Source organism: Chlamydotis macqueenii, chromosome 6 (genome assembly GCF_036417535.1).
Source record: "Chlamydotis macqueenii isolate bChlMac1 chromosome 6, bChlMac1.mat, whole genome shotgun sequence".
NCBI classification, from domain to species: Eukaryota; Metazoa; Chordata; class Aves; order Otidiformes; family Otididae; genus Chlamydotis; species Chlamydotis macqueenii.
In genome coordinates this window covers 21,008,306-21,020,802 of record NC_141561.1, presented here as the reverse complement: position 1 = coordinate 21,020,802, position 12,497 = coordinate 21,008,306, and the positions used below count along the sequence as shown (strand labels likewise).

The 12,497-nt window shown below is 37.7% G+C and overlaps 1 protein-coding gene across 2 annotated transcripts in view; it reads left to right on the top strand.

Annotated features, from left to right (window-relative positions):
* STK39 (serine/threonine kinase 39) overlaps positions 1-12,497 on the top strand; it is a 101,301-nt gene that overhangs the window by 49,991 nt on the left and 38,813 nt on the right. For both annotated transcript variants that reach the window (XM_086750864.1, XM_086750865.1), the window contains 3 exons: positions 5,830-5,952; positions 6,081-6,113; positions 8,101-8,168. In XM_086750864.1, the coding sequence (XP_086606990.1) occupies positions 5,830-5,952; positions 6,081-6,113; positions 8,101-8,168 (224 nt within the window). The remainder of the gene's footprint in view (positions 1-5,829; positions 5,953-6,080; positions 6,114-8,100; positions 8,169-12,497) is intronic.

Genomic DNA, 12,497 nt, shown 5'->3' with positions numbered 1-12,497 from the left:
TTTGTGAAGTGTGTCTTTAACATATATTTTGAAAAACACTTTTGTTGAGCAGAGCTGGGAGTTGAACTCTGTCAGAAATACAAGAGATGCTTTAAGTGGGACTTGAAATGCCCTCCGAGTTGTTCGTCATGCTGCATTGTCTCTCTGAATTTGGGTAGGAGTATCTTTGCTGTTTGAAAATATCTTGATGATGTTATTACTGTCTATTTATGTGATCTCTTCAGATCTGCTGCTGTTTCTATCAGATTTTCCACAGGTTCCTGCAGTGACCCAGTGAGGCTGAGATTATTGGCAAAGCACAGATTAATACTTTGTGTAGTGGTGAACATTACTTTCTATAACCTTCCATCGGTAGCCATCTAGTTTGTTTTTTTAGGTAACAGCTAAGTGTTATGTTGACCATCAAATCCCCATGAACTCTCCTCATCATTTCTATGCAGTGATTTTTGTGTGGGCCCGTTACGGCATTTTCATTAGCTTTTACAAGCTGCAGCATTTTGAAGAGCAGCTTAAGCTGCCCACCTCCAAAGGAAAGCATTTGTAAGCTTTGGCATAGGGGACTACAGGTTGATGGGAGAAAATGGGATAATCATTTCCCTCCCTCTCCCCCGATGGGCATACTATAATGTTTTTCCTACAAAAGCTTGACACCTGAGACGCAGATTCTTGTTGTATTGTGCAATGCAAGTGCTTAGCAGGCTACAGTTCAGTACCTGTATGTATATCACTGTTCTTTATCAAAATACTTCTGTGTATTGCACACCTGTTCCTGTAAATTGAAAGGAAACAATCAAAACAGTAAAAAGTATGTGAGAATGTCATCTAGAGAAACACCCCCTTTGTTTCCACCCTGATGAAGATGCATTTCTAACAAAACAATTCTGACACCCATGCCACTCAGTGATTGCTTATCTCTGTTCCTTTTTCTTTCCCTTTTTTTCTTTTCCTCTCCTCACAGGCCTGTTATAATAGCCCTTAGTGTACTTGCTGGAAAAGGTTTTTACTGTGTTAAAAGTTGTTTAGGCGTGTAAGGACAAGAGGCATATAGAGCTTTACCACACTCTGTGATGAACACTTCAAGAGTAATATAAAAGGTCGGAAAGACTTGATTGTGATGAAGTGAAAATCTTCTGAAGATTTTAGTATAGTGACTTGGCATACCTTTATAAAAATGTGCTGACTTTAATTCCGTTATGTTTTGTGAGACAGGGGAAAAAAGGTTAGAGCAGAAGACAAATTGCATCCTAGCAAACTAGGACTTGGGGAAGCACGAAAGAGAAGTTTTTGGTGGCCGAAGGCAAGATTTTTAAGAAGAATCTGTTTCTTAAGGGAGAAAATAGCTTTAATTTTATCCCGTGGTCATCAAAAGGTCTTAGGACTTCTAATGTTATTTAAAGTGTCTTTGTCTTGATAAAGCAAACATAATATGAAAAGATGACTAGAAATTGGGGGAATACATAGAGTGTGAAGAGTTACCTTCACACTTACTTCTTCTTTTCTAAGCAAAGATACAAGTGGTCAATGCTGGAGATTATTGGTTGGATTTATTACAACTGTTCTTAAACTCTTACAGATGATTATAGTCTAATAAACTATATGAACATTGCAATGGGTGTTGACCCTTTCAGCTGACTCGTATGTAATGCAGTCTTACTCTGGTCTCCAAACTCTACAGTTGGCGTTACAATGCTTAAGTGCTTGTGCTAGATGCATCCCTTCTGAAAGTACAAATAATATGATGATATGAGAAAATACCAAATTAGTTTTTTTCTGAAGGAAAATTGTATTTTTTTTAGTTAAATATTTGATACCAATGAAATGTGCACCCACACTATAAAATATTTTTCTATGCTACTGCTTCTGTTTCAGAACATAAAATCACAGCATTATGCTATTTATGTTTTTTTTTTTCATGAAGAAAAGAGGTCCTGGCAGCAGATGGTTTGACCTTGCGCCTCTCTTCAGCCCCCTTGTGTGCTGATGTGTATTGTTGATTGTATAAATTAATTTGTGATGAAAACGTTGCAAAGATACTTAGGAAAACATTCTTTTAATTGTGAAAAGCTGACAATATGTTTATAGTGTTTTCATGTAGGAAGAGAAGAAAAAATACTGAGCCTAATACAGAAAGCCTAATGTTTGGGCTGAGTAAAACAAGGAGTGACAAAAGATTGTGTGACAAATTTAAAGAACTTAAACTAGCATGCCCACAAAAGGGAATGGAGACAAATGTATGCTGTGTCTGGATATATTTGCTCTCTGTTAATATTTATATCTGTATTGCTTTTTGGGAATTTATAATGCTTTCTTACTACAGATGATTGGGGCGGCTACTGAAAATGATATTCCAGCTCCTCCTCTTGTGCAGGCTCTAGTGCCTGCGCTTTAGCTCATGATCAGCTAAATTAAAAAGCTGATTTGGCTGCAAGCTAGTTGTGTTCCATGTTAATTTTTCAATTGGGTCATCTGCACAGCTGTAGGAGCACAAGTGAAAGCTTGAGGAGACTTGATGTGGCGGATTGTGCACGCCAGTCATGATGCTGCATTGTGAGGGTTCTGGAGTACGTGATTTTGAGGATCCTAAGGGATTGTTGCTGCCAAAACAAGATGATCCAACTTCTCTTTCATTGCCCTTTTTGTTTCTGCCTCTTCGCTTACAGTCTTTGCTGTTTGACCTCAAGACAGCTGATTTAACCCACAAATCTTGCGAAAAACTTGTTCAAAAAAAGAAAAAAAAGACGAGTTTTTCTCTCAGGCTGGGGGTTGAATCTGCTCACTGTACAACCAGGTAGATCCCAGTGCAGCCCTGATGGATGTCTCAGGATTGTCTCTTCCCGTGGTAGCAGACTGGTAGATTGTCTCAGTTGTCTTATCTTAGCCCTTTGAAGTGGTTCTCTGGCTGTGCCAATTCAAAGCCTAAAATACTTTAGCTATATAATGTAGGTTTTATTCCTTTACTACTTCTAGTGTATTTTTGGCTTTTTTTTTTAGTGTGAGTTGACTATGGTGAAATGCTAGCTGTCTCCTAAAATACTTCATGTGCTACCTGTATGCATTTTAATGAATGTGCTCTGGAAGAGACTAGAAAATCTGAAGAGAAGCAGCACTATACTAGTATCAAGTCTATTATGATGAGTTTCTATTACAAGAGAAATTTAAGCTAATGTGTTTCCATCCAATATGTGATATTAGAGTTTTACATGTTTATGATGAATGAAGAGACAATTAATTTATTTGCAGGCATGGTGCACTGCTCTTGCTCTGTCCCACACCTAGAGTATATGCGCTCCCTATGTGACTGAGTCTTTGTGGCTTTAACTGGAACTGAGCCTGAACAAAGCTACTGTTAATAAAAAATTGTACAAATTAATTTGCTAAATAATGCAAGTGTTAAGCACAGCCACCAATAAAAAAATGTCATAGACAACAACTTCACATTTTTGAAGGTTGAATAGGTTGATTACTTTGCTATAGCTGAAATTAAAATTTCTTTCTAAATGTGTATGTGGTGGGAATCAGTCTGATTGAAACAGAATACAAGTCTAAACTTTTTGGTTTTCTGCCTTCAGACATCTTTCAAGAAAATAATTTAATTTACATGTTATTTTATTTTGCAGTAACTTACTTTCTTTTCCTTGAGCCATTTGTTTATTGCTTATTAAAAGGCAATCTATTTAAAAAACTTGAAATGTACTCCATCTTCATCAGTAAAGCTTTCTCCCATAACTCTGCCAGATCATTAAGCTCCATTAAAATCATTCTAGTTAGAATAAGTCTTCTGTCCCTCATGTGATGGAGCAGGATATTCCTCCAGTGTCCTGCATAGATTCCCCCTCATGGTTTCAAAGGAGTACAAAATACGGAGAAACCCAGTAGGGCACTCCTACTAAGTTGTGCAGGAGAGAAAGGTAAGGGAGGAGTATAAGGACTGAAGAAGGTACAGAAATGTGCTGAGGTTCTGGACACTTCACTCTTTCCTCTAGTTTAGGCTAGCAAAAGTGAAGGGAGAGGAGCAGATGGGTGTTTCGGGAGTGAAGGGAGGGAGGTAAGGAATGCAGACACACATCAAGATACATGCTCATGTATGCACGAGGTTATGAAAAAAGGCTCCTAAGTTCAACTCATTCTTGCCGGTGTGGTGTCAGACTAGCCAGCTCCAAATTGTGCTTGGTCCAAATTGGGTAGAGAAATAGCTTAAGTGTCTAGCTCTCTATGAAAAGCTGCTTTGGAAAAATTACATTTAAAAAATTACATTAAAAATTACATTAGTATCTGCATCACACAGTTTTCTAGAAGCTCACGAGCTCAGACTTCTAGTGTCCTGTACTGTTTTCATGCCACACATACTTTGTTGAAGTACTACCTGATGGGATTTAGAAGTAGCTGGAATCTGTCACATGCCTCATCTCTCTCCACATTGTGGTTTGCAGCCACTGGAGGGGTTTAGAGCAAGGTTAATACCAGTTTAGTCTTTATGTAAGTTTCATTATGTTGAAAAAACAGTAATTTTTCTAGTCAGAAATCAGATATTTTTAAATTTTGGATTTTATTTTTTTTACATCGTCCTGTTTGGTGAGGTAACTGTGCTTGCAGAATGGGTTTCCATCTCTGCCGCCAACCATCAGAACAGTAGAACCAAGTTAATCAATGCTTAGTACACTTCAGTGCAAGACATCAAAACACCACAGACAGGAATCTGTGAAACCGAAGTTGAACCAGGCTGTTGTACGTGACTGTGGATACTGGCAAACAGGATATACAATTTTGAGCTAAGACCATCTAGTTCATAATTTTTAAAAAAAAAGTTATTTTTATTAGATGTCTTTCCAGCACTTGTTCTTGGCCCAAAACTGCTTTTTTGCCAAGTTAGTTCTCCCTTTTGTGTGCTGTGAACACTCACTGCTTTGTTCCTTTTGTTCTCTTACCAATATACAGGCAGTTTTCCTGAATAACTTTTTTCCTTTTTTGTAATTCAAAAGAATATGCTTTAAGCCTTACAAATATATAGTGCTGGGGAGCTTACCTGTATGAGCATTTGAAGTTGTGCAGTGGGAACTGTATATTGGTTCAATAATGTGAAATAATTAGAGAAACAGATTCTAATCTAAACACCAGTGGAGCTGCTGCTTATTGTGCTGTGCTTCCAGCCATCTCGTGGGTCTCATAAACGCACACCAAGGTGTGGGAAGAATTGTTGGATGTTCTTTTGTTTTGCTCAAACAGGCTAAACATGATCTGGGGAAAACAAGCCTGTTGTCAGGCTCTGAAAAAGAGCAAGATGGCATCAGAAGAGTATTTGATTTTCAGATGTAGCTGCTCGGTACTCCTATAAAGACTTGTTAGACTGTTTGATCTACAGGAATTTGCCCAATTAGTTTGGTGTGGTGCATGCCTGCCTACCTTCTCAGTCTGCATACAGCCAGCCACTTTTTCTTTTTTTTTTTTTTTTTTTTTAAATAAGGATAATGTTACTTTTAAAGATCTTTAACACCTTTACACATTTTGAAGCTTTTTAGCAGAACAATTAAAGTTTTTTAAAGACATGTCTCAACAACAACCTTATCTGTGTAACTTTTTCTTCTTTAAATAGCTTCCTTTCATAAAATATATCCAAATGCTGTTTTCCAATGTGAATTTTGCATAGCTTAGCTGTTCCCACTGGCTCAAGCATGACCCCTGAGGTCAGATATTATTCCAGTATGCTAGTGACTCCTGCAGCAAACTAATGAAAACACGTAGAATAAAAATAATGAAGAATTACTGATTAACCAGGATAATGATAAAGACTAAAGATATCTGTGTAATGGTGAACACTTCATGTTTTGGTAGGTCAGACGAGTACCGGGTTCCAGTGGTCACCTGCATAAAACAGAAGATGGGGACTGGGAATGGAGTGATGATGAAATGGATGAGAAGAGTGAAGAAGGCAAAGCTGCAGTTTCTCAGGAAAAGGTAACTTTTGTTTGTGCCAAGACATTCACACTCTGCAAGTCATTCTGTCTTAATGTTAATTGCTAATATTTTTGGATCTTTAATGCATAAAGCTGCATAGCTCATATCTCACTGCGTTTGTTTTCCAGTCACGAAGAGTGAAAGAAGAGGAGAACACAGAGGTAAAAATGTCTTTATCAATTTTTTTTTTCTTCTAAGTGTTTGAGTGAAGGGATTTCTTTTTCATTTCTGTTGTTAAAAAATGTGAATTGAGGCGAGTGTGTTGTTCTGCAGCCTTGTATAGCAAGTACTTGAGAGGATAGAGCTGTATGCAGCTGGGCCTGTAACAATTAACTTGAACACACACTGGATAAAATAGATAGGAAATTTAAAATCTTGTTATGTTCATGCCCAGGAGAATTGGTGAAGATAGATAATTTAGCTGTTTTTAATGAATCTTCATAACTGGATCACACTAATTGCTGTCGTTTTGTGAGAGTAATGAGCGCTGTTTTGGAGTAGCCAGAAGATCTCCAAATAATTTTTCATTCTTAGGATTTGTGTCACAACATGTAGCTTGTAATTAAAATGCTTCATCCTGTATACAGTAAAATAGTTCAGTACTGTGGCATAGTAGATTAATTCAGAGGAAAAAAAATACCATATTGAGTTTCATGGCTCTGTGCTGAGAGTGTGGGAAGCATCACTGCTATAAATAATTGCTTAATAGGATTACTGGCTTACAGCCAAAGTGCTCTTTTAAATATGTTTATTTCTTAGGTTGGTGACACTTGCCACTTCACCTGCAATTTTAGATTCTCTGATTTTCATTAGTGTCATAAAAGTCTTCTAAAACACTAACAGCTTCCTGCCAGGTTTGGTCCTGTTAGCTCCTGTGATGACCCCAGTCTTTCCATTGCAGAGCTAGTTTACATAGCGCTTCAGCATCTGAGATGTCCTATGTAAGCTGAGCACGAAAAAAAACTCTTGTACCAGGCAGTCTTTTTATGGCTTAGAAATCGACACTTCTGCAGTTTGTGATTCAGTTTATACAGGTAACTGTTTTATTATGAGTTGTTTAGTTTATGAAGGAGAAAAAAGCCTCTGCTTGAAGTCTTCTGTTGATTCTATTTATTTATTTATTTATCGTTTTCCTAAATGCTCCATAATATGACTTGGAACTGAGACTAGTGCAGCTTGTCACTGTTGGTGGGCACCTGCTGGTCTTTGGGCTGCACATTCTTATACACTGAACTAACAGGTCTGTTGAAGATGCAGAAATAATAGACGTAGTTTATATGAATGGAAGGAACTTAATTGAAGTAGAAAAAAATCTACTTCCCTTTTAGTGATTAAATAATTTTCCAAATATTCATTAACTTTTGTTTAAAATACAAAAAGAACAAAATATGGCTCTTCTGTAACACTTTGTTTCTTTAAAGTAGCTTTAATGTGAAAAACAATTGGAAAACAATCAAATGAGATTTGTGATGCGAGTCTTCATTTTGGGAGGACTTGACTGTAGCCTTTGAACAGGCTTCTGCGAGTGGTGACAGTATGTCAAGTTCGATATGAAATCATAGTAGGGTAGAGGACGCTGAGCTATCATGTATGTAGGATACATTTTTGCTTGAGACGTCATATAAATGTTAGTTGAGGGCTGGGGAGGGTGTCATACTGTGAAGGAGGAGTGATAGTGTGAAAGATATCTGTATTCCTGATTTTATTCCGTGAAAGACATTCTCCAAGCTGTGATGCCCGATTTGATATGCTACTAGTTCTTCGCAGGTGAGTAGATGCAAAGACTTCCTTAACAGCCAAAGCTGTTACACAAAAATAGAGTGAGTAGTAGCTTGGTATTCTCACTGTGTATGTATTATTTAATAGGTTATTGGAGCTTTGATGTAAGGTGGATTAAAAGCACTTACGCTCAGTACTTTAATGCAGGCCTTATCATTTGTATCTCTGTAATCGAAATATGGCAGTTTTACTGGTATCAGCTGTATTTTAGACTGAGTTACTTGAAAGTGTTTAAAAGGTTTTTGAGAGTTAGAGGATGTGTAAAATATTCTGTGCTAACTTCAAACTGTTAGCATGGCAAGTATTTGGGGATATTTTTTTCTTTCCTTTGACATCCATTATAAGACTTTTTGCTTTTTTCTTTAATAGTCTCAGCCTGCTGTTAGTGACGAATATAGTGAAGTTCCATGTGCAGTGAATCTTGTCCTAAGATTAAGGTAAGAGATTCTTCTATTTATATTAGCATTGCTTTTTAGTTGTCTATATTATTCCTGATCTCCCTCATTACTTTCATAGTATTAACATAAAATGAGTGTTAACCTCTGTAATCGACCAGTATGACCAGTATGAATACTGTTTCTGTGACTAATTGCTGCCTTTTAATTGCTTATTGAAATAGTATAAAATGAAAAGGAGAATATGAATGTGGCTTCAGGCTAAGTGTACCCTTCATTAAGTATTTTCTTTCTTTTTTTTTTCATTGCAATGCAGGATCACAGTGAGAGATTTTTAATGAGTTTCTTTCACACTTCAGCAGTCAGCCTTTGACAGAAATAAACTGTAGCTGTATTACAAGTTGCCTACTCAAAACATTTTTCATGAGCAAGTTTGATCAGCCACTGTGAAGTGACAGATATTTTAGAAAATGGATACAAATATGTTGTCTGACTTAAATTTATACGTAGTTAAAAATGATTCCTATTACCTTCAATTAAATTAAGTTTATAATTAAGATTTTAATTGTTTAATTATGCGGTCTAGTTCTTGGAAAAAAAGTGGTTTTTTTCATAAGAAGCTTTGGTAACTTTTTATGTATTTACAGCCATTTTCCTTAAATGGGTAACTTAAAAGAAAAGTACTGCCACTCACTTTAAAACTTATCTACATTCAGTTTGTATTGACAGGATATCTATGAGAGGTTGTAAAATCTTAATTATTGCTGTGGGGAAAAGTTAAGTGTTATGGGGTTTTTTTTATGCTAACAAAAAGATAAAATGTCAAATAGAGAAATATTTGCAAAATTACAACCAGTATGTTAGAAAGAAATAGCAAATTTATGCATAACAAGCAGCTTTACAGCAGTAACGTAAAAAACTGTTAGTAATTCGTAAAAAAAAAAAAAAAAAAAAATCTACACAGAATGAGTCCCAGGTTCCAAAATCTATTGTCTTCCTTTTTCTTTGACTACTTTTCTAGTGACAGCTGCAAAAAATTGCATGGATGCCAAAGGTTATTTACTGGAGGGAGGAGTAATAAATGTTATTGTGGGGAGAGAAGAGACTTGGAGATTATTTGCAATCAGTGTACTTGTCCACTTTAGATAACTACCCAGTTATGCTATCAATATTAATTTTCCTCTTTCTGCTGACAGACAGGTAGATGAAACCATTTACAAAACAGACTAATTTATACTGCTATGTAGAGGTACTAGTGAGGTGCTTTGGGTATTTTTAAATTATGATGAAACCTATAGAGTGATTAGCTTCTACCCAGTTCCTCGCAGTGTTGGCATATCCACAGGGCAAACATTTTAGTCCTGCAAGTACAGTGAAATGTCAGGGATTATGCCTTCAGTTTTCTGCAGCCCTTAAGCCAGAAGTGAAGGAAGATTGATCCTTGAGCTTCCAAACTCTTACTTGCACGATGAACTTTTGTTCTTGTTAAGAATTCTTCTAATTCATGGGTGAAAAAATTCCCTCCCCCTACCCTCCGTGAAAGCAAGTCTGTAGTAACTAGATGTGTGTGTTACAATTAGGAAGGTTTAGACGGTTATTGGTAGAGAGTGAAGATTTCAATTTTAGGAACCAGAAAGTTTCGTTTAAACAAAATAAAATAGTCTTGAATAGCAGATACACTCTGGGAACACTGTTGGTGGTGTCTTGGAAAAATCTGATGCATAATTTTTCAGAGTAAATCTTGTTAATTTAAGCTGGCCTACTTTCAGGGGAAAAATGCTGTGTGGTGCAGACTCCTGGCTCCATGTGGGCTCTGGCTGTGTCCTGCCTCAGGGGTGGAAGGTGGACTGTGCATCTGGGTTTCCTTGTGATGGAAACCTGAGTGCGTGAATGGGGTCAAAGCCAGCACATAATCCACGCATGTGTGGATTCTTGGGGGCTATGCAGGAGCCTGTGGTATACCAAGAGCACTCTCTTCTTTTAGTTGGGACTTTGCCAAGTGCGTATCTGAGACCGAGGGCTACAAGCACCTATGCCTCTGCCCAGTGGTAGATTCAGAGTTAGTACTTAACTCTTTCTTCATATTTGCTACTTTAATGGAACATTCATAGAAACTTGGGGCAGCTGCTGGCTGGCTGCTCTATATGTTGTGATTAGCAGGGTAGCTCTGGTGGCATTTGAACAGTTGTGCTTCCTCTGCCCTGTTGACCTCAGGAGGAGAACAGCTGAGGTTGCTGTGAGCAAGGCAGAGCTGTGCAGTCTGCTGAATACCTGTCAAGAATTACATTTGAATATCGTTGTCTTCAATAAATTAACCTTATTTGGAGAAAGAAGCTGATGATTATTTGTTAAATTTTAATACAATACTTACATTTCTTCCGTTATTGGATTATCTGTGGGGAGTTACCTTAGCTCATTCGTCTATTAGTATCAAGTATTTGTCAATATATCAGGTTAAAAGCTTTTTGTCTTTGACCTTAGTGTAGGCACATTAATAGTGACCCACTGGCTTGGCAGTGAGTGGTTGTACTTGAGAGTAGAGGACTCCTGGGTTCTGCATGTTTGGGTCTAGTTCTAGCTGCAGTGAGCAAATGGAGAAAAGTCAGCTCTGGAGAAACAGCAACTGTGGTAATAAAGTGCTGCTTTATGGTCATAGGATTAAGATTATTCCTCCCCAGCCCCAAAGAGTCTTGATACTTGAACCTTACTGCTCTTCTGAACAAAGGCCAGAGTAGATTTGAGGCTGGCATTCCAGTGAAGTACTGACAAGCTTGTTCCACACCAAGTAATGTAAGTGACAAGCTACAGAGATACTGTTTTGGGAAGATAGTAGTTTTCAGAATGTCAAAGTTCTGGTGCTTGGACTGTTACTGTAATATATTTTGCACTAATTCAACTTTTTTCTGTTTTGTTAGCAGAATGGCAGTTGCATGGGGTTGCTTCACAAAAGTCTTAAAAATAAATTTCCTGTATTGTAAGATGTAAACCTGGAGTCCTTCAGTCACTCATGGTCAGTCCTGGGTTACAGAGGAGGCTGCCCTCTGTATTCCAGCCGTAGGCAGCTGTCCTTACGCTAGGATCATTGCAGGATGAATGAGCTCACATTTCGAGCAGCTGTATGTTGAGACAGATGCTTTGGCCCCTAACTGCTCTCTTTTGTTGTAATTAACTTACTGAGTAAATGTTTTTTTTAAGCATCTGAAAGTAAAAATAGTGTGAGTTTTGGCATTTGTAGTGAGTGAAAGCAGTGCAGACATCTTGCTTTGTGTCACACAGCATTCCCTTGGGACTGTAAGGTGGTAAACAGCTAATATTCTCGCACAGATTTCCATTTTTATCCACCTCCACTGTAGATTTAAGTGTTCTGTTGATGTCTTTTGGTGAATTGATCATTAAAGCTGGTAGAGACTTGAGCACATCAGAAGATTTTTATGGTATTTGTTAAAATGAACCAGAAGTTGTGAACCATATTATTATGGAACAAGTTAGCTGCAGTGTGAGGAAAGAAACAATTTCCTGTGATGCTTCATCTACTTCTATTATATAGTTTTTAGAGTATGGCTTGATATTCAGGTAAACATTGTGAACATTAGATGCCAAACTCAAAGCTCGGTATATCATCCAAAATGTTGGAAGCTTTTTCTTTTAAAATAATTCACTTGAGGCAATCAAGTTATATAAATTGCAGTAGTTTGATGAGTTCAGAACACATTGGTTTTAGATGCTGAAAATTACTCTTTTAAAAAAAAAAAAAGTTGAGTACTGATGTGGGTAAAAATGTAAATACCAGCAAAATACAAAAGGAATGAATTGACTAGTGGGGATGATGAGGGGGAAGGGAAGTAAATATGTCACGAGAAGGCTCAGGAAGGTCTCCTCTCTTCATTGCTTTCCTTTTGCTTCCCCAGAGAGGGGCCATGGGGTAAGGTGACAGCAAAATGTGAGCATCTCAGATGGGAAGGAGCCCTTCCTGTGTGAGGGAGGCTGGCTCAGCTGGGACCTGAGGGGAGAAGGCATTTCCCCAGGGTTCTCAGGCAAGAAGAGATGGTGGAGAGAAAACTGATGGCACCTGAAGTACTGCTAAGTTTTTGGCTGAGGAACTGCCTTGGTTACAGAGAGTTTGTCATGGAAGCTGAGGCAAACATTTAGAGCCTGGTGGGTAGAAACAACTTAATATGAGGCCTGGAGTGCGGGCAGGAAGGTTTGAAGAATAGTGCCTGGAGATCTAGGGAGTTGCATAACCTTCAACAGGAGAGAGAAGGGGGGAAAAAAAAAAAAGACAAATGCTCCTCTGGCTTGTTTTTTTCCTCTTTTACAATGAGGCTATGCTACACCAGAAACCATCAAATTTTAGATGATAGTTTTGCATTT